The sequence below is a fragment of the Prinia subflava genome, chromosome 11 (assembly GCF_021018805.1).
Source record: "Prinia subflava isolate CZ2003 ecotype Zambia chromosome 11, Cam_Psub_1.2, whole genome shotgun sequence".
Taxonomy (NCBI): Eukaryota; Metazoa; Chordata; class Aves; order Passeriformes; family Cisticolidae; genus Prinia; species Prinia subflava.
In genome coordinates this window covers 24,178,763-24,204,275 of record NC_086257.1, presented here as the reverse complement: position 1 = coordinate 24,204,275, position 25,513 = coordinate 24,178,763, and the positions used below count along the sequence as shown (strand labels likewise).

The following is a 25,513-nucleotide window of genomic DNA, read 5'->3' as shown; positions in this document are numbered from 1 at the left end:
GTTCTGGGGGTGCTGGGGCTGTTCCTGGGGGTGCTGTGGCTGTTCTGGGGGTGCTGTGGCTGTTCTGGGGGTGCTGGGGCTGTTCTGGGGGTGCTGTGGCTGTTCTGGGGGCTCTGGGGGTGCCGTGGCTGTTCTGGGGGTGCTGTGGCTGTTCTGGGGGTGCTGGGGCTGTTCTGGGGGTGCTGTGGCTGTTCTGGGGGCTCTGGGGGTGCCGTGGCTGTTCTGGGGGTGCTGTGGCTGTTCTGGGGGTGCCGTGGCTGTTCTGGGGGTGCTGTGGCTGTTCTGGGGGTGCCGTGGCTGTTCTGGGGGTGCCGTGGCTGCTCTGGGGGTGCCGTGGCAGTTCTGGGGGTGCTGTGACTGTTCCTGGGGGCTCTGGGGGTGCCGTGGCTGTTCTGGGGGTGCCGTGGCAGTTCTGGGGGTGCCGTGGCTGTTCTGGGGGTGCCGTGGCAGTTCTGGGGTGCTCCAGGGGGTTCCTGACCGTGCCCATGCCCTGCCCAGCTGTTCGTGGAGAAGGCCGAGGCGGAGCACAGGTGGTTCCAGAGGTTGGTGGCGCTGCGCCAGGAGCGCCTCATGGGCAGCCCCGTGGCCTGACAGCTCCCAGGACATCCCAGGCCGGTCCCACACGGAATTCCTGCCCTCGGCTGTTCTTCTTGTGTCTCCTGGAGGAGATCTGAGTGAGCTGTGTGGGCAGGGAGGCTTCAGCTGGATAACCAGGACTGTTCTCTCCTGCTCCACCTGGATAACCAGGACTGTTCTCTCCTGCTCCCCCTGGATAACCAGGACTGTTCTCTCCTGCTTCCCCTGGATAACCAGGACTGTTCTCTCCTGCTCCACCTGGATAACCAGGACTGTTCTCTCCTGCTCCACCTGGATAACCAGGACTGTCCTGCCCTTGTTCCCCTGGATAACCAGGACTGTTCTCTCCTGCTCCCCCTGGATAACCAGGATTGTTTTGTCCTGCTCCACCGGGATAACCAGAACTGTTCTCCCCTGGTTCCCTGGATAACCAGGAATATCTTGCCCTTGTTCCCCTGGATAACCAGGACTGTTCTCTCCTGGTTCCCTGGATAACCAGGACTGTTCTCTCCTGGTTCCCCTGGATAACCAGGACTGTCCTGCCCTGGTTCCCATGGATAACCAGGAATGTCCTGCCCTGGTTCCCGTGGATAACCAGGACTGTTCTCCCCTGGTTCCCCTGGATAACCAGGAATATCCTGCCCTGATTCCCTGGATAACCAGGATTGTTCTCCCCTGGACCCCCTGGATAACCAGGAATATCCTGCCCTTGTTCCCATGGATAACCAGGACTGTTCTCCCCTGGTTCCCCTGGATAACCAGGACTGTCCTGCCCTTGTTCCCATGGATAACCAGGACTGTTCTCTCCTGGACCCCCTGGATAACCAGGACTGTCCTGCCCTGGTTCCCGTGGATAACCAGGACTGTCCTGCCCTGGTTCCCATGGATAACCAGGATTGTTTTGTCCTGGTTCCCTGGATAACCAGGAATATCCTGCCCTGATTCCCTGGATAACCAGGACTGTTCTCCCCTGGTTCCCCTGGATAACCAGGAATGTCCTGCCCTGGTTCCCCTGGATAACCAGGACTGTCCTGCCCTGGTTCCCCTGGATAACCAGGACTGTCCTGCCCTGGTTCCCCTGGATAACCAGGACTGTCCTGCCCTGGTTCCCCTGGATAACCAGGACTGTTCTCCCCTGGTTCCCTGGATAACCAGGACTGTTCTCCCCTGGTTCCCCTGGATAACCAGGACTGTCCTGCCCTGGTTCCCCTGGATAACCAGGACTGTTCTCCCCTGGTTCCCCTGGATAACCAGGACTGTCCTGCCCTGGTTCCCCTGGATAACCAGGACTGTCCTGCCCTGATTCCCTGGATAACCAGGATTGTTCTCCCCTGGACCCCCTGGATAACCAGGACTGTCCTGCCCTGGTTCTCTCCAGGCTCAGTGCTGGAGATGGGCAGGGCAGCACAGCGTGGGGCATTTCCTTTTTTTGGAGGGGGTTCCCCAGGTACAAACCACCTGGCAGCCCATGAAACCTCATTTTATCCCTCCCAATCCAAACCATTTCATAGAACCAGGTGGGAGCTGGGAGATAAGTGGGAAACTGAGGCTCAGGGCTGGACAGTGAGGGGTGGGTGGTGCCATCCCAGGGCACTCTGTCCTGCAGCTGGGGAGGATCCAGGATCCATCTCTGCCATCCCTTCCTCCTCCCTTCTGAGCAATCCTCAATATCTGGGCAGGCCCTGCCTGAGGGGATCTTCCCTGTGGATGGTTCATCCATCTGCTCCCAGTTCCTCACTGGGTGGGAAATGCTCCACGTTTCCTTGAGCATCTGCCACTCCTGCAGCTCCAAATGGGAATTTCATCAATCTCATCGTTGCTGTAATCACCAAATTACAGAATTATCACACCTGGTTCTGGGCAGGGACTGTTCCCAGCCCTGGAGTTCCCTTTGGTCAGGTGGGACTTTCAAATAATCCAAGTTTAGTCTGAACATCTGAATTTACCTGGATAAATTTCCACAAAAATCTGCCCCTCATCCATCTAAGTGCAGGAGATCAACCAAATCAAATCAATAAATACAGAAGTATTTCTTCAGCAAAGCTGGGAGGAAAGGTCACATCAGGAGAGGAGGAAACGGAGCCCCACCTCTGGCTGTGCCTCACTGGAACTCCCCAGCATCCCCATCCCCTTTTTGGGATTATTTCTCCTGGTTCTCAGATCTGTGGTGACAAAAAATGGAGGCAGGCTCTGGAAATGGACTTTGGTTGTCTTGTTTTTTATTTTAGATCTTGGATGTAAAAGGAAAATGTATGGAATTTGCATTCTGACACATTTTTACTTCCTTTATGAAATGTTAGTTTGACTTTATCCTGCATTAAAATATCCCAAGACCTTGTCTGCAGGAAAAAGTGGGAAAAAATTCATTTCCCTTGTTTCATTTCAGCATTTTTAAATGGTAAATATTTGTCATTGCTGTGTTTTCTAATCACCTTTTATGTTTCTTTCATAGAAAATAAAATCTGTTTGATGGAAGGTCCAGATGTAAAATTCCTCTCTTCACACATTGTGTTGGATAATTCTGGTGCTTTTATTGGATGTAAAATGATTCCTTTTATTTGCAGCCCTGTAGAATGTTAGGAAATTTCACAATAGGCTGTAAATAGATTTAAGCTATTAGATTAATAAACAAGGGTTTGTTTATTTCTTATTTATTGTTTATTAATCAGCATCTAAATTTGCTGGAGGAGAGCTGGGAGCAAGAGCTGGAAAGAAAATGGAAATAACATTTAGATAATCCCAGCTGAATGGAAAATGGACTGAAATATTCCAAACACCACTGGAAACACAGAGCAAATCAGGATAAAGTTGTTTTTTATAGTTCCAGTAGCAGCTCAATGATCAGAATATCCAGGAATTCCTCAGGATTCTGCACTTTTCATGGAATAATAACTTGGGTGTTACCTCAGGTGGGTCACTGAAGGGGATTTTTCTGGTTTCTTGTCCTGCTCCCTGCTTGGAACGTTCATGGCTGTGGAATGGGAAATTGCTGGTGCTGGGAGAGGAGGAGGGGAGTGCCAGGATGGAGTTTGGGATTGCCAGGATGGAGTTTGGGATTGCCAGGATGGAGTTTGGGATTGCCAGGATGGAGTTTGGGAGTGCCAGGATGGAGTTTGGGATTGCCAGGATGGAGTTTGGGAGTGCCAGGATGGAGTTTGGGATTGCCAGGATGGAGTTTGAGAATGCCAGGATGGAGTTTGGGATTGCCAGGATGGAGTTTGGGATTGCCAGGATGGAGTTTGGAAGTGCCAGGATGGAGTTTGGGAGTGCCAGGATGGAGTTTGGGAGTGCCAGGATGGAGTTTGGGATTGCCAGGATGGAGTTTGTGCCTGGATCCAGCGGGGCAGAGCTGGTGCCAGCCCTCGGGGACACTCTGGGGTGTCTGTGCTCAGCGGGGCTCCCGTGGCACCGGGCACAGCTCAGCAATTCCAGGGGCACAGCTCAGCAATTCCGGGGCTTCCAGGGGAGCTGGGCCCTTCCCAGGGATCCTCCTGTGCCCCTGGGAGGACCCAGAGCTGAGTCAGGGCTGGGTGTGGAGATTTGGGCTGCAGATTCCAGTGGGACAATCTTGGCTTTTCCTTGAGCAGCACCCTGGGCTCAGTGCTGATTTTCCTGCCAAGGGCAGGCAGATGTTGGAATAGCAGGAATGGGACAGGGAGGAGGCAGCAGCAGCAGGAATCAGCTTGGTGTGACCCAGGTGGGTTTGGAAGTTACTGCTGGAATTGTTTTACCCTTGGACACGTTAGAAAGGGGTTGTGTCCAAGGAAATGTGCCCTTCACCATTTCCCTGAGGAAAAGGGAGGATGTGTGACCTCGTCAGCCAGGTCCCAATTAATTCATGTCAGCAGCTGGCCATAAACCCATAAATGTTCAAATCCTCACCCCCAGCCTGGGTAAAGGCACTGCTGGCTCCAGCCCACACTGATCCAAGAATCCCACTTGTCCTAATCTCCTAAATCCCAATCTGTGACAATAATCCTGGGGTTTAGTTCCTGGGAATTTCAGTTCTGATGTTCTCACATTTAAGACTCTTTCCTACAGAAGGTTCACCCTTTTTTGTGTTTTCCATTTGCTCCTGGTGAGAGGGAGGGGGCAGCAGCAGCTGTGCCCAGCTCTCCCTGGCACACACGGATTTTTGCAGCCTGCAGTGCCCTGGCTGTGCCACTCAGGCCTGAGCTCCTGCCAGGGCAGCAGGGGAGGGCAAAGCTGTGACTGGAGCTGCTCTGACTCCTGGCATCAGCAGAGCCCTCTGCCCCGGGGATTCCAGCAGCAAACTCATCCTGAGCCTGCAGAGCACGGAACCTGCATTCCCATGGAACCTCCATTCCCATGGAACCTCCATTCCCATTCCCATGGAACCTGCATTCCCATGGAACCTCCATTCCCATGGAACCTCCATTCCCATGGAACCTCCATTCCCATTCCCATGGAACCTCCATTCCCATGGAACCTCCATTCCCATGGAATCTCCATTCCCATTCCCATGGAACCTGTATTCCCATGGAACCTCCATTCCCATTCCCACGGAACCTCCATTCCCATGGAACCTCCATTCCCATTCCCATGGAACCTCCATTCCCATGGAACCTGGGGATGTGGCTGCTCCTCATTCCTCAGCAGCTCCAGCCCTGTTTGGAGTGGGATAACTGCCTGGAAAGGAGCTGGGGTTGGTGTTAAGTCTTTATCATTATCTTTGGTACAAGATTTTAGGCAGATTTTGCTGCTGCAGTGCTGCTGTCAGAGAAAGCCCTCCCTGCCAGGAGATCGAGTGTTGCTCCTGCTGCTGCAGTCACTCCAGGAGGGCAGCGCTGGGCGATCCCAGCCTCTGTCCCAGCAGTAACCCAAAACCAGCCCTGCACGGTGACACTTTTCCATTTGTCAGGTTACAAGGAGGGAGTTATTTTTAGTGGGGATCCTTGAACTCCAGAAACCTTTGGGAGGAGGGATCAGCTGGAACCTGGCACTGGACCCAGGGCTGGAGGGGGCTGTGGAGTGAAAGTGATACCAAACCCTAAACCCAGGATGAACCAGGATTGGAGATGTTCCCCCCTCGTGGTTTGGACTTGGGCAGCACTGCCTGGTTTGGTTTTCCCTGTGTGGATGAGGGGCTCAGGGCCTCCAGCAGGGTGAGCTCAGCCCAGCCCAGCTCCAGAGCTCAGAGAGCTTCCAGGGCCCAAAGGGGCTCCAGGAGAGCTGCAGAGGGACTGGGGACAAGGGACAGAGGGACAGGACACAGGGAATGGCTCCCACTGCCAGAGGCAGGGATGGATGGGAGACTGGGAAGGAATCCCTGGGATGGAATTCCCAGAGCAGCTGTGGCTGTCCCTGGATCCCTGGTAGTGCTCAAGGCCAGGTTGGAAATTTGGGCTTGGAGCAGCCTGGGACAGTGGGAGGTGTCCCATGGCAGGGGTGGGAATTAAATGATCTTTAAGTTCCTTCCCACCCAAACCATTCCATGACTCTGTGATTCTGTAGCAGTGAATTTAATAGTATTTGGTTATAAATTCTCCTTTTATTTCAGGCTTGTACAAATTCCTGAACTGGGCATCTGGGACTGAAGAGATATTTAAATCAAATATTATTTTCCATGTTCTTACACACCTCCCTCCAGTCCTTGCTTTTATCTGCCATTTACCAACAATTCCTCACCAGCTGCCCTGGCAGAAGCTGATGTCACCCATGGACTGAAATCTGCTCTGGAACAGCCCAATCCAGAGCCTCTCCCACCAAAAACCCACTCAGACCTCTGGAAATTGCAGAGCAGCTCTGAGCCACCTGAAAGGAGCAGCTGGAAGGAGCAAGGACATTTCTGCCAGTCCAAGGGAGATGGAACCAGGAGCTGCAGGGGATGGAGCCCTGATTGAGCCCTCTCAGGTTTCCTTCACCCTTGCTCCTGACACTGCTGGGCAGAGAATGGAGCAGGGCCCCAGGTGCTCCCATTCTTCCCAAAATAGTTGGAAACCCCCTATTTTTACTAAGTCTGCTGTTTCTCACTAGCTAGGTAAGCAGAGCTAAAGATTTGCAAGTTTGGGGCTGCAAGAAATGCAATTAAGAAGTAATTGTGTAATAAAAGCTGGGGATTTTTTCCTCAAGTGAGCAGTGAAACCTCTCCTGGCTGATTAGAACTGACAATTAATCCTTGGCCTCCCAGTGAAATCAGCCAGAACCTGAGCTGGCAGCCCGATGTTGTGATAACTTGTGCACTGAGTACACTCAGTTTGTCCAGGACTAATTGGAACATGGGATTAATGAGATCTGCTGAAGTAGCAGGAGGCGTTTTTAGCTGCAGCCACAACCAGCCCGAGGCAGGAGAGGCCTCTGGAACAGACACAGCGTGGCCTGAGCTGGGCACAGCTTTAAACAGTGCCTTCACCTGGGGCCAGTCCCAGGAAAACTTGGATTTGGATCCCTGTGGAAAAGGGCTCCTGGAAGCCCTAAATCAATCAAGCAGCTCCTGCTGCCCAGGTGAGATTTTTTTATCTGTTCTGTATTTTTGTCTGATTTTTCAGCTTGAGGCCTTGGCCAAAGCTGGGCTCAGTTTTGATCACCTTCACCATGATTGACCTGAGACAGATTTTCCCTGGGGAAATGTCCCAAATGCCACCCCCAATGCCAGGATCTCTGCTCCTGGTGTCTCTCCAGCTTTGGAGAGGAGTCAGTGGCTCCCCACAGGGGTTGCTGTCCCTGGGTGTGCTGCTGGAGGCAGCACCAAAATCCAAGGGGTTTTTCCCTCTTCACCCACTGCTGGAGCTGAGGCTGGAGCAGGAATTTTCCCCCTCCTTTTCCAGTGCCAGGATTTCAGGAATCACTCTGGCATCCCACAGAAGATGTTCAAGCACCTTCAACAGGTATTTTTGGTGACTGGGGAATGGCAAACAGAGAGAGCTGCAGCTCAGGATCAGAATTCCTGTGCCCCCTGTGCTTCCCAAGGCTTTGTCCATCACCAGCCTGCCCATGACCAATCCCAGTTAAACCAATCCCAGTTTGGATCAACCCTGGAATCAGCGATGGAGCTCCCATGGAGCCAGCCCCTGGTGTTTGGAAAGGATATTTCTGTGCCTCAGCTGTCACTCTGCCAAACAAAGCCAGGAGGAGAAGATAAAGGTCACAAAATTAGGGCTGATTATAGGAAATGCTTTTTCACATGATGGAAAATTCAGGAATTCATTAAAGCCCAAACCTCAGGAACTCTCCAATGGATCATTGCTGTGGAGATGATTTGAAAAGCAACATCCCAGGAGTTTTTAAAATCCCAAAAGCTTATCCTGGCTGTCTTGGGAGTGAGTTGGGGTGGCAGTGCTGTGCCAGGCCCTGGGCTGGCAGTGTCACATCCAGCTCCTGGGGACACTCTGGCAGCTCCTTACCAAGCCTGGGTAAAGCCTAAAGAAAACACCAAGGAGACATCCCAGCTAATCCAGGCTGCCAATCCCTTCAGGTACTGGTGTTTTGTACTAAGATTGGTGCTTTACATTGATATTTGTCACCAATTTTCAGCTTCCTCAAAGAAAAACACCAAAAAAATCCGATTTTCCCACTTTGCTGAGGCACAGAACTACCATGACACAACCTGAGGATCCCTCCTGCTGTCAGAGGACCTTTGCTGCCCTGCCAGCATTATTTATTAGCTCATCCTTAATTGAGAATCTCTAATTTGTGTGGGCTGGAGGAAGCTGGGCTGCAGTGAGCTATAAAAGGAAGGTCATCAGCAGCCTGCACGAGTTGGTGACAGTTCTATTTATAGCCCAGCCCAGGCCCCAAAATGTGTTTCTTCCCCTTTTTTGGTGCTGCAAGTTCAGGGTTAGGAGTTCCTGCAGTCAGGAGTTCCTCCTGCAGCCCCGGAGTGACTCCTTTATCAGCTGCAGACACACAAGGGCAGTTTTTAGGGATATTTCCTCATTATACATAAAGAGAGCACATGGGAGGTTTTCTGTCACAAGCTGTTGGATGGGAAATGGAAAAAAATTGGAATAATAGTAAGAGAAATGGAATTTTTTCCTATAGAAAGGAGGAATTGTCTTTCCCTGGTTTGCATCTTGTATAAAATAGGGTTCAACTCATGCAGGTAAGGCTGACAGCACAGTCCTGAACAGGAGTTTTATATTTCATCAGAACAAATTCACCTCTGGTCAACACTGGGCTCTGATTGCTCCATTCCCTTCATTAGGGTAATTAATTACTCAGCTTTTAAACCTTGTCAGACCCAGCATCTTCAGAGGAGACTCACAGGATTCAGACTGGATTTCAGCAGAAAAATCTGTTGCCAATGAGCTAAGGAGCATTAATTCTTTCTTTTCTCTTGGTTTCTTCTTTGGGTGTGCAAACCAGGAATTTCCTTTGAAATTTACTGTTGCATCTGTATTTATGTTCAAGAGAAGGGAACCTTGCAATTTAGTTCTAATAATTAATTAATTGGAATCTGGCCAGCAGCACTGTGTCCAGCCTCAGGAAGGGTTCTGGCCCCAGCTCTCCCAGCCCAGTTTGGCACTTTTCCCATTCAAACACATATTCAGGAATGCAATTTTCACCTCCAAGTGTTAAAACATCCCTGCTGCTTCAAAATAATCCTTGGAGAGGAATTAGAGTGGATGATTTCCCAGAAAGGCAGAAATACTCCTGGTTTTCAGCATTGCACCGAGTGTTTCCCTCAGGTTTTAGTGTATTTTATATAAAAAGCTGATCACAATCAGAGTCTTTTTTAGCATCACCAGAATCGATTTTTGCTCTGGAGGGAACAGAAAACACAAATCCAAAGGGAAATGACTGTGGAAAAAAAAACCTCTCAGCATGAGGAGTTAAGAGGAACTCAGGGTTGGAAGGGAATGTTTGGGGCAGAACCTAAACAGGGATCTTTGGAACAGAGAGAGAACAAGGGAATTATAAATACCAACAAAACATCAATATGGCAAAATGACCTTTTGTTCTGGCTGAGTGTGCTCAACAAAGCTCTGAAGTCTGGAGCAGATTTAAATAGTCCTATCACCAAAATGAATAAGAATTAAGAAGGTAAATTAATTCCTAAGGGAAATCTCTGTAGATCTCATTAGCTCAGGAACAAGATACCTTAAAACTTTTAATTAAAGATAATATTTACTGCAAATGAATAAGAGTTGGCAGGTTTCAGCAGAAACCACAATCTCATTTATGCAAAGTTTTCTTCTATTAAGGCAGACATCATTAATCTCATTGGAGATGCCCTGCAGCCTGACAGGGCTGCAGCACGAGGAGTTCCTTCCACAACTCTTTAATCTGCACAAAGAACTGGAGCTGCAGCAGCCCCAGACCTGGAGAAGGGAATTAAAGATCCCAGTGCAAACACAGCCCTGCATCCCTGGCAGCCAGCACCCCATAATGAGCTCCTCCCAAAGCTGCAAAATGAACATTGCAGCCCTCATCCCTCAGATCCTGCACGGGATCCAGGGAAAATGGGAAAGAACAATCACTGCAGCCCTCATCCCTCAGATCCTGCACGGGATCCAGGGAAAATGGAAAGGAACAATCATTGCAGCCCTCATCCCTGGGTTCCTGCACGGGATCCAGGGAAAATGGGAAAGAACAGTCACTGCAGCCCTCATCCCTGGGCTCCTGCCCAAAATCCAGGGAAAATGGAAAGGAACAATCACTGCAGCCCTCATCCCTGGGTTCCTGCACGGGATCCAGGGAAAATGGAAAGGAACAATCACTGCAGCCCTCATCCCTCAGATCCTGCACGGGATCCAGGGAAAATGGAAATGAACAATCACTGCAGCCCTCATCCCTCAGATCCTGCACGGGATCCAGGGAAAATGGAAAGGAACAATCACTGCAGCCCTCATCCCTGGGTTCCTGCCCAGGATCCAGGGAAAATGGAAATGAACAATCACTGCAGCCCTCATCCCTGGGTTCCTGCACAGGATCCAGGGAAAATGGAAAGGAACAATCACTGCAGCCCTCATCCCTGGGCTCCTGCCCAAAATCCAGGGAAAATGGAAAGGAACAATCACTGCAGCCCTCATCCCTCAGATCCTGCACGGGATCCAGGGAAATGGAAAGGAACAATCACTGCAGCCCTCATCCCTGGGTTCCTGCACAGGATCCAGGGAAAATGGAAAGGAACAATCACTGCAGCCTTCATCCCTGGGTTCCTGCACGGGATCCAGGGAAAATGGAGAGGAACAATCACTGCAGCCCTCATCCCTCAGATCCTGCACGGGATCCAGGGAAATGGGAAAGAACAATCACTGCAGCCCTCATCCCTGGGTTCCTGCCCAGGATCCAGCGCTGAAGGGAGAGGATCCTGCCCTGCCTGGGAGGGAGATTTCATCCTTGGCAGTCAGAGTTGGCCCAGAATGATCCAGGGAGGTGTGGGGGTGTGGAGTTCTGGGAACAGCTGAGGGAAAGTTCCACATCCTTGTCCAGGGTGAGAAATCCTGTACAGGGCTGGGTTCAGGGAATCAGGGAATTGTTTGGGTTGGGAGGGACCCTAAAATCCACCTGGATGGGCAGGGACACCTCTCACTGTCCCAGGCTGCTCCAGCCTGGCCTTGGGCACTGCCAGGGATCCAGGGACAGCCACAGCTGCTCTGGGAATCCCATCCCAGCCCCTCCCCATCCTCCCAGGGAACAATTCCTGCCCAAAATCCCATCCAGCCCTGCCCTCTGGCACTGGAAATTCATTCCCTGTGTCCTGCCACTCCCTAGATCCCTACAGAAAACACGCCTGGGATAAGCATGTGAGATTAGAGAAGCCTGGAGTATTCCCATGGCAATCCATCCCTGCCCCTGCTCCATCCCTGTCCCTGCTCCATCCCTGCTCCATCCCTGTCCCTGCTCCATCCCTGTCCCTGCTCCATCCCTGTCCCTGCTCCATTCCTGCTCCATCCCTGCTCCATCCCTGTCCCTGCTCCATTCCTGCTCCATCCCTGCTCCATCCCTGTCCCTGCTCCATCCCTGTCCCTGCTCCATCCCTGCCCCTGCTCCATCCCTGCCCTGCTCCATCCCAGTCCCTGCTCCATCCCTGTCCCTGCTCCATCCCTGTCCCTGCTCCATCCCAGTCCCTGCTCCATCCCTGTCCCTGCTCCATCCCTGTCCCTGCTCAATCCCTGTCCCTGCTCCATCCCTGTCCCTGCTCCATCCCGCTCCCTCCTCACTGCTGTTTCTCTGGAATAGCTGCTCATGGATAATTCAGCCCCGCCTCTCGATGCTTTTCCACGTTCCGCCGGTTCCCAGCCGCAGCTTTATTTTACTGCCATCTACTGGAAAAAGCAGAATTATTGCTAAAATCGCCGAGCCGCGGGACGCGCCGCATCCCGCCGGGGCCGGGCCTGTCCCCGCCTCACGCTCCCCAGGAGCGGAGCTGCGGGCGGGGCAGCGATTCCCGCAATTCCCGCTTTTCCCGGATTTCCCTCAGTTCCCGGAATTCCCGCTTTTCCCGCAATTCCCGGATTTCCCGAACTTTCCCAGTTCCCGGGATCCCTCTGCAGCGGCGGCCCCGCGGTCGCCACGGCAACGGCGGCGCGCGCGGAGCCCCGCCCCTCCGGCGCGCCGGCCAATGGGAACGGCCCGTGGTGGGTGGGCGGGGCGGGGCGGCGCGCGGCGCGGTGAGGAGGGGCGGCGCGGAGCAGGGGGCGCGCAGAGTGCAGCGGCCGCCGCCATGTTCGGGGGGCTCGGGAAGTGCTTCGAGGATGATCCCTTCTTCAGGTGAGGGGCGGGCGGCTGCCGGGCACGGCGGTGAGGCGGAGGGGCATCGGCCGAGACGGGGCTGAGGCGGCGGTGGGCTCCGATGGGCCGGTCCGGGGCTGTGAACGGGCGGGGTGGGTGTGTGGGGCCGGCCGTTGGCTGAGGCAGCTCCGGGGCCGGTGCGGGTAGAAGGACCCGGAGATCGGAGCGGGGGGAAGGACATGGGGTCGGTGCTGATTGAGGGGGTCGGGGCGGGTTAAAGGGGTCGGTGCAGGTGTCGGGACCGGGATTGGACTGGGTTAAAGGGATCGTGGGAGGTGGAAGGACCAGGATGGGTGCAGGTGTCGGGACCGGGATCGGGGCGGGTTAAAGGGGTCGGTGCCGGTCCCCGGTCGCTGTCGGCGCCGTTTAACCGCCCGTGTGTCCCACCCGGTACCGCCCGAGCCCCCCTAAAGCCGTGCAGGGGTTAAACGTCCTCAGCGAGGTTCAATAGCCGAGCCTTGATTCTGCCTCCCCTCTCAGCAGGGAAGGGTTTAATCCGCATTTCATACAGAGGAGAGCTTCACCTCCTTGCTGGAGATACTTGAGTTTGTTTGCTCTTCGATTTCCTAGCTACAGGTTCTGAGGAGTGTAGCTCATTGGGATTTATGTGCGTGTTTAATTAATCACTTAGCCACAGGCTGTCCCTGAACTCTTCTCAATGCCAGCACTATTTCGAACACCGGGTGTCCTTCAGTTAAAACTTCGCCAACGCGTGTGTGAGGGCACTGATCGGCTCCCTGTGCTCATTTCCCGAGGGGACGGTGCTGCTTTGCCTCAGAGATTGGGGTTTGTTCTTACTCCCTGTGAGGCTCAGGTTATCCAGAGAAGCTGTGGCTGCCACTTCCCTGGAATTATTCAAGGTTTGACGGGTTTAGAGCAGCCTGGGATGGTGGGAAGGTGTCCCTGCCCATGGCAGGGGGGGAACAGGATCATCTTTAAGGTCCTTTATTACCAAGAGCACAGTGGTGGCTCATGTCTGTGTATTCCAATCTGAGCTCAGTTTATTCCCTCTGGGAATCTCCTATTACCGCTGGAATCTAAATATCAGCAGTGAGTGGTGCAAATGCTTCTCCCCTCGGCCAGAGCTGCTGAATTACCTGGTCTGGCCCCATTTCACATCTTTGGTCAGAAACTGCAATTTGTAGTGGATGCAGATGGGATCAGAGCACTCTGAGGAGCCTCGATAATTATTTTAGATCTTTGCAAAAACTCTCAGGAATTTAATTAGCAGCCAAGATAAGGGGTGGGTGAGGAAGGGAGCAGCAGGCCTGTGATGTGGTTTGTTGTCTGCATCTCCTGGTTACCAGGAGCTCTGGCTGAAGCTGCTTAAAGGAGAATCTCCTGCTGATCTGCAGCACATTCCAGGAGAATTCCCAAAGCTATGCCATGCAGATTAGCACTCTTGGTTTCTAGGAATATTCCTGCTGGTGTAACAACTCGTGAGTTCTATGCAGGAAACTTCCTTATGCAGATCCTCTGCATGAAGTTAAAGTAATAATAGAAATCAGGTCTTGTTTGAAATAACAATTGCTTATTTATTAATTTATTCCTTGTTATTGTAGCCACTGGTGCAGGGAAAACAGGATTGCAGGAGGTGGAGGCAGGGAGTGTGTGTGAAAGATGAGCTGGAAGTTGAGACTCATTTTCCCAGCACTGTCCTCATCAGTCTGCTTTGCATACAGTGAAGGAATTGAGCTGATTAGCTCAGATAAGATTAGCTTCCAAAATAGTGTCATAATAGGCTCCAGCTGCCTCATAAGGACAGAGTTTGATGCTGGACTGGAAATAGTGCCTGGGTTGGAGCCCTGTGTGAGCAGCTGTCCCGGGGAAGCAGCAGTCACTCACCCAAAGGTGCTGGGCTCCATCCCTGGGGCCCTGCACAGGTGCAGAGCTGTGTTTGCCCTGCCAACTGCACGCCCTGGGTTTCATTCCCTTCAGTTCACTGTGCCAGGTGTTCTCTCCAGAGGGAATCTGCACCTGCAGCCTTACATAACTCCCTGAGTGGGGAAAAAATTGAATATTTCCATCTGATATCTAATAAAAAGAAACACATCTAATACAAAGTACAGTTTACAAAAGTAATGAGTGGAATTCATTGTTGTAGGACTGATTTTTCATGCACTGAAGTAAGCAGTAATGTTATACTTGCATATTTAATGTCAGGTGAGGGTCAGGTAATACATATTAGACAAAATTCTGTTACTGCAGAGGGCTGGAACAATAAATGTATAAATTGTTTCTCTCCACCCTGAGTTGAATTTTAAAATTAATTTGGTGTTTAACACATGAGTGGCACAGATTTGGTATGCAAAACCCTGTGAACCCCTCACTTTCTCCATCACTTTTATGCTATAACAGCAATCATGTCCTTCTCATCAAAAGTATCTTCACACCACCCCCCCCAAAATAAAAGTCATATTTTAAGTCAATAATTGTTAAATTAGAGTGTCCTACACCTGCTGCCATCCTATAAAATCTGTGCTTGGAGCAAGAATCCTAAAATCCTGCGGGTGCCCTGCAGAGCCTTTGCCTTGCTCAGTACATCTGTGTCAGGGTGAGCTCCTTCTCTTGTAATTCTGGTTTGAGTTTCAGTCCTTGGAACCGTCAGGGTTTAATTCCTTGGAAACTTTATCTTCCAAATGGATTTTCTGTGCCCTTTCCATTGGTTTTACCCTACTCCAGATCACACCAAAATTGGGGTGTTTCTTTTGAGGCTTGGCAGCATTAATTCTTTTTATTAATGACCCCCTAAAATGGGGAATTGGGAGCGTTTCCTGCTGTTCCTACGCCTGTCATTCCTCAGTTTGTACCTGATGTCCCTGGTGCTGAGGAGCTCTCTGTGTTTGATACCCTCAGGGGTTTGGGTTCTGTGGGAATTGTGCACATCCCGAGGTGGTGCTGGTGTGATTCCCTGCCCTTGGCTCATGCCAGGGCCTTTTCCATCTGTTCTTTGTCCTGCAGTGAGGGGACACGGCTGGGTGAGCTCCTTGTCACCCCAGGGCTGGAGCCAGAGCTGGGAGCAGGCAGGGGCTGCTCCACAGCATCACTAAAACACTTCAAAAGTCTCTTCTGGGCTGAGTTTAAGTCTGGGCATAGCTTAAAGGGATATTTTTGTGTTAAAAAAAAAATTTGTTTCAAAATGAATCCAACCTCATGTTTGTCTTTCTCACTTGAAAGGGAAAAAAATAAATGTTTAGTGTGACTTTGGCACAAGATCCAAGTGGGCACGTGATGTGGGAACTGCTTTTTGTGGGGCAGAAGATAAGGGGTGGGGAGCAGAAATGCTGGGCAGGAGATAACTGGGCAGGGAAAAGCCAGGAACAGCCTGAAGCTGTTCCTCCTCAGATGTCCTGGGAAAGGCTGCGGGGCCCTGCAGGGTGTGGGGAGTGCCAGGAATTGAGAGGAAGGAGGGTGAGGTGTATTAAACCTAAATAAGCATACCTGGGAAGTGACTGTTCATGGTAATGAAGTGGTTTTCAGCAGGACAGCAAAGAGGAAAATGAGATGGAAGGAGGAAATAAACCAGGGTAATTTGTATTGGGAAGTGCTCATTTGTATTGGGAAGTGCTCATTTGTATTGGGAAGTGCTCATTTGTAGTGGGAAGTGCTCATTTGTAGTGGGAAGTGCTCATTTGTATGGGAAGTGCTCATTTGTATTGGGAAGTGCTCATTTGTAGTGGGAAGTGCTCATTTGCAGCCTGGCCTCAGGCAGCAGCACTGCTCGTACCCTGTACTTCTGAAAAATTCCTGCTTTGCTCCTCTTTTGGCCTTAATTTGGAATATCAGGTCTTGTCCAACTTAGAGAGTTTGGGAAGCTGAGCAATGTTTTCTTGCAAGCCAAGCTTTGGGAATACCCGTGGAGTTCTGTAGGGTTTTGGCAGGGGAGAGGAGGGGAAAATAAGAGGAAAACAAAAAGCCAGTGGGGAATCTCCTTCCAGCACAGGAAAGGGATGTAGGAACAGGATCTGTGGAGAGGGAAGGCAAAGGTGCAGCAGTGGGTGACTGCAGGAGATGGAACTGGCCTGAGTTCAGAGGATAATGGGTATTTTTAGGCACGTGGGACAGGCAGAAGGAAAAGTAGGATGGAAACTGCCAGCAGAATAAATTTGAGGGATGAGGGTAGATCCAGTGGGACACGAGGAGTTCAGTGATAGGATTGTGCTAAGCTTTGGAAGATGAAGGGGGAAAATTCAAAAGAAATTATTTTAGTTTCAGGTGTTGGAGGTGGAAGAAATGATAAATAAAATATGGGTCAGTTTATGGTTCTGGCAGGGATTAAACACAGGCTGGAGTGAAAGGTGCAGCCAAGGATGGATATTTCTGGAGAAGATGAGGAAAGAGGAAAAGGAATAGGGACACCCAGGAGTGCAGGAGAGAGTGGGGGCAGCTGAGGGAAAATGGATCCCAAACACCCAACCCGAGAGATGGGAAGGGAAGAGAAAATCAGAGTTTGTTAGGAATGGGAGATTGCCCAGTTGGCTTCTGTTAAAGTAACAATTTTGGATAAGGGATTCTCTCTGGGATTGCCTATGGAATATTCGCCAGTGGGGTTTGCAGTGTCCTGGAGCCACTTCCCACCATGTTCCTCTCTGGACGCAGGGATCCCTTTGCTGCCCACCACGAGCACATGCGGCAGATGATGCGGAGCTTCTCGGAGCCCTTCGGGCGGGAGCCGTTCCTGCGCCTCCCGGAGGGCAGGGACCGAGCGGCGCCCGGGAGGGCGGACCCGGCCCGCCAGGAGCCCCCGGCCGTGCGGGGCGCCCGCAGGGTAAGTGACCCCGAGCTCGGGGAACGGGCCGGGCCCTGCTCCTGCAGCCTCCCGTTCCATCCTCTGCTGTTCCTTATCTCTGCTCAACATCTGGCAGGGCTGATCGGGCTGGGTTTTACTGATTACTGATTGAACAGACAGCTTTTAGTGAACAGACTGATCACTTATCAATGCTTGCTGTCATAAATATAGTACATTAAATGTTTCTGTTAGTGAAAGGCACTAAAAATGTCCCACGTTCTCTGCATATGTATTTCCTTTCTATGTTAACTTGACTTCAAAAGGTGCCTGGATTTGGCTGCCCTATCCCTGGAAGGCCAGGTCCTTTCCAACCCAACCCATTCCATAATTCCATGATGTATTTGTGCCCTTCAGTCCCTTGTGTGCAGCTATTTCAGTTTGATTTCCACAAGCCTGGGTTTCACCACCTCAGGAATATCCACCCATGGATTTTAAACCCTGTTTCAGCTTTGCAGCTGGGAATAAACACTTCATGCCCTGAGTTTGGGCTGATGGTAACTATTCCCTTAGATACAAACCTGTAGGCATTAAAGCTCGGGGAAATTGGTGTGAAATTTAGTATTTCTTTATGTTACCAAGTGAAACGGGTGATCTGTGTTGAATGAAAGTGTTTTTCAGCTCTAGGCATGCAGGACAATCACGTCTAACCCTTATCTAGAGCTGTATTTATAGAGGGTAAACGTTGGGAGCTGGTTCCTCCCCTCCAGATACAGCAGCTGCCTCCTGCTGCCTGGATGGATCCCCTGGATGTGCAGAGAGCGTTGGAAGAAGAGGCAGTGACAGGGGCTGGAGGCCAGGCCAGAGCTGGAACTGAGCCTGTCACCTGCAGCTCCAGAGGGGACTGGCACAGCCCTTCCCCTGCTCATCCAATTCCCTGCAAATACAGAAACTGCATCTGACTGGGGCATGAGCTTCCCTCTGCTGATCCTGGGGCCTTGGATCAGGGGTGCCTAAAGCCAGATCAGAGATTTCTCCTTTACAAACAGGACCTGTCAAAGCTCACCTTTAAAGCTCAGGCTTGTGTCCCTGTCCTGCAGTGAGGGACGAGTGTGGCCCAAACCCTTTATCTGTGCCTGCAGCCAAAGTGAGAGGCACAGGAGCTCTGTGTTATCCTGACAGGCACTGAAGAATTCCTCAGCTGCCAAACCCCTCCCAGGAGCCTTTGATGTTCCCCTGTTCCACTGAGGAGCTGTCAGATGTCACACCAGACTCAGCACTGATTGCTTTGCCTTGTCATCTCAAGCTGCTGCTCCACCAAGGATTGAAACCCTGAAAATTACAATTTCATGTAGGAAAAGGTGGAGCTTTGCTACCACGTCAAATACACTTCATTCAAATTGCTTACACTGATCAGTAGTGTTGTAATTCTGTGTTTAATTAAATTGCAGCAGGCCTAAAACTGCCTTGAAAGGAACCAAATTAGTTGAGACAATGAGTGCCACGGTGGGATTCAAATTCAAAATTGCTTTTCCTTTCTCCAGCAGGTTTGCAGTTCAGTTTTTAGGGAAGGAGGAATGAGCTAAAACATGTTAGGAGATACTATTAATTGGGTTTTTTGGAATATCTGATTATCCTGTATATCAGACAAATGTTAAACAACTTTTAGTGGCTTTTTAGTGTTACAAACCAGAGTTTGTAATCTTTGTATTCCTAATAACTCTTACTGGGAAGGACTTGATGTTGAGAGAAAAAAATATGTTATTATTTACAGCTCTGCCTAATCTGTGCTGAAACCTGAAGAGTTCCTAAAGCTATTCCAGATCTGGAGAATTCCTTCTTTTTCCATTGAAGTTCCTGCAGAGGGTTTGGTCCTTCTGCCACCCCGTGTGTCTGCAGGCCTTGCCTCACTCTCCAGCCGGTGTTTCCTGGAAACACCCCTGTGTTTCCCAGGATCTCACTGCCCTGCCATGCAGGAATACTCCATTTCCCGGGGATAATTTGTTGATCTGTTGATTTTAATCAGCTTTCAGAGCTGCCTGACTGGAATGGAGCATTGCAGGGTGGGGCCTGAGGTGTGAAATCAGCACTAAGGTTCTTGTGGGGTTCAAAGGTTTGAAGGTTTGGCAAACTTGCAGGTTTGCCAGCCTGCAAGTGCTTTTCACACACACTTAGCAATATTTATTAGGTGTGGTGGCAGTTAGCGTTTTGTAATAGCATCGGTATAAATACATTATTTCCACATACCCAGAGATTAATTAATTAATTACCAAGGCCCTCCTGAGTGACTTTGATTAGATGGGAAATGTTTCATGTAATCTGCTGCATATAAAAGTAATTTCTGCTGTTCCTGATAATAATTCCAGATGTTGCTCCTCTCTTTCCAGGCCACCAGCTTCTCCCTCATGCCCTTTGCAGGTTTTGGGAGAGGGGTTAGTATCCCTGGAGTAGCTCCTGTGTAAGCTGTGTGTAACCAAAGCATGGCAGAGGCTGAGCTCTGTGCTTGCATCCTGCTTTTGGTGCTGTTTGCAGTTTGGGAATGAGAAAATCCAGGGAAAAAATCCTTCCTGGGGCTTGAACATCTCATATGGATGGAACAATCCCTGGGGAAGCTGCAAGCTTTGAGTGCTGCTGGAGAATGTTTTTGTGGGGGGACACAAAACCCCTGCTCGCAGTCAGGCAGAGCAGCCCCTGGAGATGGGATTGCCCTGGATTGGCCTTGGAGTGGTGTCCAGCTGGGGGCTGGAATATCCTGTAAAACATCCATCATCTCTCCATAGCTCTTGCCCAGAGGATTCCAATCTCTTGTACTCAAAAAAAATAACTTGAAGATTCTCTGTCCTTTAATTTTACATCATTTTGGGCTTAAATGCAGCTTGAAGTTTGCAATGCTGAAGTACATAACTCTGGAAATGAGTTTATTTCCATTTCAACCCTGAAGGGTCATACAGGACTTTCACAGCAGAAGCTGGTGAGGTCACAAGGTTTATGCACACATTTGTGAAATAACTGGATATTTGAATATCCAATGAGCATTTTTGGTTAATAAACTCATTTTGTGGCCAGTTTGAGTGACAAATCTTCCACCTTCATCTTCCCAGTATCTCCATCTCAGTCCAGCTCCCTCAGTTTCCTTTTGGAAAGATGCGTTTTGGCTTGTCTGTGTGTGAAGTGCAGTCTGAAAAGCTTTTTTGAGTTCAAAATGCATGTGAAAACCAGCACTGGCAGAGTTGAGACTGTTTTAACTGTAGTCTTTTTTTTTTTTCCTCATTTTTTAGCAGGATGTAGATTTTGGGGATCCATTTTCTGCAATGGACAGGATGATGTCAAACATGAGGAACAACATGCTGGAAATGCACAGGAAATTTGTGAGTTCTTTTAAAAGTTGTTCTCAAATCGATTGTACTGGAGAGTGCCAGTTATTTCAAATACTCCTGCAAATATAATGCCATGGAAAAAAAGGGACTGATCTCAAGGAGGCAGGAAGAATTGAATTTTTTTTCCAGATTATATTGTTTTTATAATTTTTCGTTATTCTTTGAAGATAAAAGTGGTGCCAGGAGGGTTAATTTTGTGAAGGGATATTTTCCATGATAAAATAATAAGGAGTAACTGTTACCCACAAGTTTGACCTTGCACTGATGAGCCTGCCTTGCCTTGCAGGATGACCTGTCCATCCAGCCCGGCGGACACAGTTTCAGCTCCTCCTCCGTCATGACCTACTCCAAAATGGGGGATGAACCTCCCAAAGTCTTCCAAGCCTCGAGCCAGACCCGCACGGCCCCGGGAGGGGTGAGTGGAGCAGGATCCAGCATCCAGCAGTGCCTGCTGCTGCTGCTGCTGTCACTGCAGCCAGCCTCTCCTGCATTTCACAGCATGCAGCATCCAGCAGTGCCTGCTGCTGCTGCTGTCACTGCAGCCTCTCCTGCAATTCACAGCGTGCAGGATCCAGCAGTGCCTGCTGCTGCTGCTGTCACTGCAGCCACTCCTGCAATTCACAGCACGCAGGATCCAGCAGTGCCTGCTGCTGCTGCTGTCACTGCAGCCTCTCCTTCAATTCACAGCATGCAGGATCCAGCAGTGCCTGCTGCTGCTGCTTTCACTGCAAACAGCCACTCCTGCAATTCACAGCATGCAGCACCCAGCAGTGCCTGCTGCTGCTGTCACTGCAGCCTCTCCTTCAATTCACAACACGCAGCATCCAGCAGTGCCTGCTGCTGCTGCTTTCACTGCAAACAGCCTCTCCTTCAATTCACAGCATGCAGCATCCAGCAGTGCCTGCTGCTGCTGCTTTCACTGCAAACAGCCTCTCCTTCAATTCACAGCACACAGCACCCAGCAGTGCCTGCTGCTGTCACTGCAAACAGCCTCTCCTTCAATTCACAGCGTGCAGGATCCAGCAGTGCCTGCTGCTGCTGCTGTCACTGCAAACAGCCTCTCCTTCAATTCACAGCGTGCAGGATCCAGCAGTGCCTGCTGCTGCTGGTATCACTGCAGTCACTCCTGCAATTCACAGCATGCAGGATCCAGCAGTGCCTGCTGCTGCTGCTATCACTGCAGTCACTCCTGCAATTCACAGCATGCAGCATCCAGCAGTGCCTGCTGCTGCTGCTGTCACTGGAGTCACTCCTGCAATTCACAGCATGCAGGATCCAGCAGTGCCTGCTGCTGCTGCTTCCAGTGCAATTTACAGAACCTGGGGTCACTGAGGGTGCATTGAGTCCAGTGTGTGCCCAATCCCCCCTTGGCACTGAGTGCCACATCCAGAAATTCTGTGGACACCTCCAGGGATGGGCACTCCAAACCCCCCTGGGAGCCCTTTCCAGGGTTTGTTCACCCTTTCCATGGGGAAATTCCTGCTCTGTCCACCCTGACCTCCCCTGAGGCCGTTCCCTCTCCTCCTGTCCCTGTTGCTGGAGCAGAGCCTGACCCCCCCTGACTGCACAAAGAAAATGTAGCAATTGAGGAGAACACAGGGCTCTCAAACCCTGCCCTGTATTAAAGATCTGATTTCCTCCCTGTAATTCTGTGCTTTAAGTACACCCCAAAATAAATTACAGACCCAGGCAAGGCTGGGAAAACAGAGCACAGAGCAGCAATTTTCCAGCACCCTTCTCTTTGCTGTAACAAATCCTTTTCCATCCACTGGAGCTCCAGGAGAGGCACTGATTTATGCAACCCCTGCCTTCAAAGCACCCCTTTGCCCAGGGTTACATAACCCGACCTGGAGCTCCCTTGCAGCTGCTGTGTCTAATCCTGCCGGGAACTGAGTGGGAATGTGAAGCTGGCATGGCCGTGAAAGCCTGGACAGGGTCCCTGAGGGCTGGCAGGATTGGCTGGGAATGTGTCCCAGCTCCAGCACAGCCCTTATCACAAGGCTGCTAATAATACCCAGCACACTGATAAGGGCTGCCTGCCTTCCCCGCCAGTCAACACCACAGCCCCAGAATTGCTTGTTCCTCTTTCTGGGAACTTTGCCATGGGGTGTTGCTCCTTCTGGTGCCAAGGAGAGTGTTGGAAACTTGGCTCTGGAGCATTTTTAAACTGAGGGGGTTCTCCCTAATGATTAACACCCAGTTAAAAAACTTCAGGTGTTACTAAATCTTCCTCTCCGGTGGCCAAAAGGAAACAGGTTTGATTTGTGTTGTGTGGTGTGTTTGCAGCCAAGATGGGAAATGAGAGAATTGGAAAGCCTGGAAAACCTGACTTTTTTAAAGGAAAGATGTAAAACTCTTGGGGGAGGAAATAACCCTTTGCATGGGCCTGGAGTGCCAGGACAAGGGGGAAAGGCTTCCCACTGCAGAGGGCAGGGCTGGATGGGAGACTGGAAGGAAATTCTTCCCAGAGCAGCTGTGGCTGGACAGGGCTGGAGCAGCCTGGGACAGTGGGAGGTGTCCCTGCCCATGGGCTGGGCCTGGATGGGCTTTCAGTCCCTCCAACCCAAACCATCCTGGGATCTGTGAACTCTTTTACCTCATTTTTAGCTGGAAGGACACTCAGTTTCCTTTTTCTTTAACAGGTTAGGGAGACAAGAAAAGCTGTGAGGGATTCTGAAAGTGGCGTGGAGAAAATTGCCATTGGTCACCACATTCATGATCGGGCTCATGTCGTCAAAAAATCCAAGAACACCAAGACTGGGGATGAGGAGCTGAACCAAGAATTCATCAACCTGGATGAGTGTAGGTATTTGTAGGCAGTTAATGGGCTTGACACTGTTTTACACTCTGATTTGGAAGTTCCAGCTTGAGACGTCATAAAAGGCACTCTCAGACAGTCTCCAAATCCAAATTCTCTTTTACAGATCCCTGAAATCAGTGGCAGGCCATGTGGAGAATCGTGGGCTACAAAGTTTAAAATCACTGCTCAACTCCCCTAATGTTCATTAAATGTTTTTTTCCTCTGTTTATTAACATTTGAAATAAATGTATCTGTTTTTCAGCTGAGGCTGGCACCTTTGATGAGGAGTGGCAGAAAGAGATCATGAAGTTCAGGCCTTGCCGAAGCAGAGGAGCTGTGGAAGCTGCAGGATCCCGAAGTGCCCACAACAGTCCCAGGGAAAATGCATCAAGAAGGTAAAAACAGTTCCTTTCTATCCTGCAGGGCAAGGAAATTCCAGCAGCAGAAGGAAAATGCAGTTCTGGAGCAGTGCTCCAAGGGGAACTGCAGGTTTATTCCTTTTTTTTGTAGAGATTGTGGTCACTGTTGTTCTTTTTCCAGAGAGAAGCCACTTGGAGCCCCGGGATCCAGAATGCCCAGGGATTCCTTGGAGACCCTGAGTGTGAAAGGAACACAGGTCCCCCTGAAGAGCTCCAGGAAATAACTGTCCCATTCCCTCAGGATGGAGATTCCCTGGAGCAGATGATGGTGCTCAGTGCTCGTGTCCATAAAAATACACCTGGATTTGTGACCAATCTCTGTTCTGTGTTGTGCCTTTGCTTCTCCTGCTTCTGAATGTCCTTCAAACCTCCTGAATTCAAACCCAGCAACTTTCTGCCTAAAAGCACTTTACAGAACATCTCTGATCCTGGTAAAACCAGCTTGGGTTTGCAGAGTTGTTCTGCTGCAGCTACACCCATCTCAGGCTTTACTGAGCCTGGTACTGCAGCTCCTCCTTCCCACTCCAAGTTGCACAGAAAGTAAATTTCCTTTCTTTTGAGTTGTTGAAATAATTACTGATTTTCTGGTTAATTTACAGAACTTGAATACACTATAAAACACTATTCTCTGTTCTCTAAAATAATTTTATAAATTGTTAGAGAACCCCCACACTCACCTGGGTGGAATATAAAGTGAGAGGAAATACTGAAATATGGCAATACTTTCAATTTATCAGTTTTTCTGTTAATAAGCTGTGCTTGCACCTCATTTCCTGTGCCTCAGCTGTCAGCTTTGTATTCCTGATCCTTTGTTTTTTTCTGTGGAGTTGGCCCATCATTTTCCATTTTGTGGATTGTCTGTAGTATTCAATTACTAGGAATTAGTAACTAGGAGTTACTCATGGGAAAAATACCTGGGAGAAAAGAGTTTAACTGGAATGATTTCACCATTTCTTGTGTTCTAAGGAGCCCTGGATACAGGAACTCCTCTCCTTTTTGTGTTCTGTGTTTTACTGAGAGCAGAGTGACCCTAAATCTACATTTGATGGGAGTTTAGAAGAGCCAGCAGTGTCTGGGAGCAGGAAAATCCAGGGATTCCAGGTGTTCAGTCCCTGTACTGTTCTGTCACACAGAATTATCCCTGTGGTGTAGCAGAAAGAGTTTCTGTAAATTAAATAACATTAAAACATTACATTGTTAAAGGTTTCTATTATAATGTAGCCTTTAAAATTAATATTTGTATGATAAAATAGGGTTTAAAGTTAAGAGTAATATTTGTTTGGCCAAAAAGCCTCTAAATAATATTTAATCTTCCTGCAGTTTCCCCAGAGTATTTAATTTTAATTAATTAATGTTAATTAATGTGCAAACCTAATCAGCAGCACTTTTGTTGAGCTCTGAAAAGGGAGGGACAATTATTTGCTTGTGGTATCTTCGTGAATTAGAGAAGTGTCAGTGGCAATAAGTTGATATGATCAATATTAATGGCAGTAATTGAACCATTTAATGAGCAGGGAAGGTCAGCTGGGCTTGGACCCCTCTTAAAGTCAGAGCTCAACCCAGGGCTCACTTTCCATCCACTGGAGACAACGTGGATCCTGCAATTAATTTATTAGCTAGTAATTAAACTCAGTAATTAACAGCAGCAATGTTTTCTAGTTGGAATTTGAGCAGGAATCTTGGAGACCTGCTACTGCTAAATGGAAAATTCACCTGATAACTCGGATTTTTGTGTGAAATCAAACAAGCACACCCTGGGTTTTGAAATGACAGTGGGAGGAGGTGAATATTCCCTCCAGATCCCTTTGCTACACCAAGACTGTTCTCCAATGTACAGCACAAGTTGTGCTCTGTAAAAACATCTGAAGCTGCAATTCTTTAATAAAGTTATTTATTCTTTATGGGGTTTGTTGATTTA

General features: G+C 49.9%; 2 protein-coding genes across 8 annotated transcripts in view; both read left to right on the top strand.

Moving 5' to 3' along the window:
- RSRC1 (arginine and serine rich coiled-coil 1) overlaps window positions 1-637 on the top strand; it is a 101,228-nt gene extending 100,591 nt beyond the window's left edge. For all 3 annotated transcript variants that reach the window (XM_063408483.1, XM_063408481.1, XM_063408482.1), the window contains one exon: window positions 499-637. In XM_063408483.1, coding sequence (XP_063264553.1) covers window positions 499-591 — 93 coding nt within the window. In that variant the 3' untranslated portion in view covers window positions 592-637. The remainder of the gene's footprint in view (window positions 1-498) is intronic.
- An 11,490-nt stretch (window positions 638-12,127) lies between these two features.
- On the top strand, window positions 12,128-25,496 carry MLF1 (myeloid leukemia factor 1). Of its 5 annotated transcripts, none has more exons than XM_063408473.1 (8): window positions 12,128-12,252; window positions 16,873-17,041; window positions 19,387-19,431; window positions 20,281-20,367; window positions 20,663-20,791; window positions 23,019-23,178; window positions 23,439-23,571; window positions 23,717-25,496. In XM_063408473.1, the coding sequence occupies exons 1-8, from the start codon at window positions 12,206-12,208 to the stop codon at window positions 23,817-23,819; spliced, it is 873 nt and encodes a 290-aa protein (XP_063264543.1). In that variant the 5' UTR covers window positions 12,128-12,205; the 3' UTR covers window positions 23,820-25,496. The 5 variants fall into 5 exon arrangements, with proteins under 5 accessions (XP_063264543.1, XP_063264542.1, XP_063264545.1 ...); XM_063408472.1 differs by having other exon boundaries at window positions 20,278-20,367; XM_063408477.1 differs by lacking the exon at window positions 12,128-12,252 and adding an exon at window positions 15,663-15,684 and having other exon boundaries at window positions 20,278-20,367.
- Window positions 25,497-25,513: the final 17 nt, after the last annotated feature.

What these genes read in the sequence shown, in the direction of transcription:
- MLF1 (XM_063408472.1), top strand. Translation starts at nt 12,206, where the DNA reads ATGTTCGGGGGGCTCGGGAAGTGCTTCGAGGATGATCCCTTCTTCAG. An exon ending in TTGCAGGTTTTGGGAGAGGG is followed by an intron (nt 19,432 to 20,277) that starts GTTAGTATCCCT and finishes CTCATTTTTTAG; the next exon opens with CAGGATGTAGATTTTGGGGA. An exon ending in AGGGAAAATGCATCAAGAAG is followed by an intron (nt 23,572 to 23,716) that starts GTAAAAACAGTT and finishes TTCTTTTTCCAG; the next exon opens with AGAGAAGCCACTTGGAGCCC.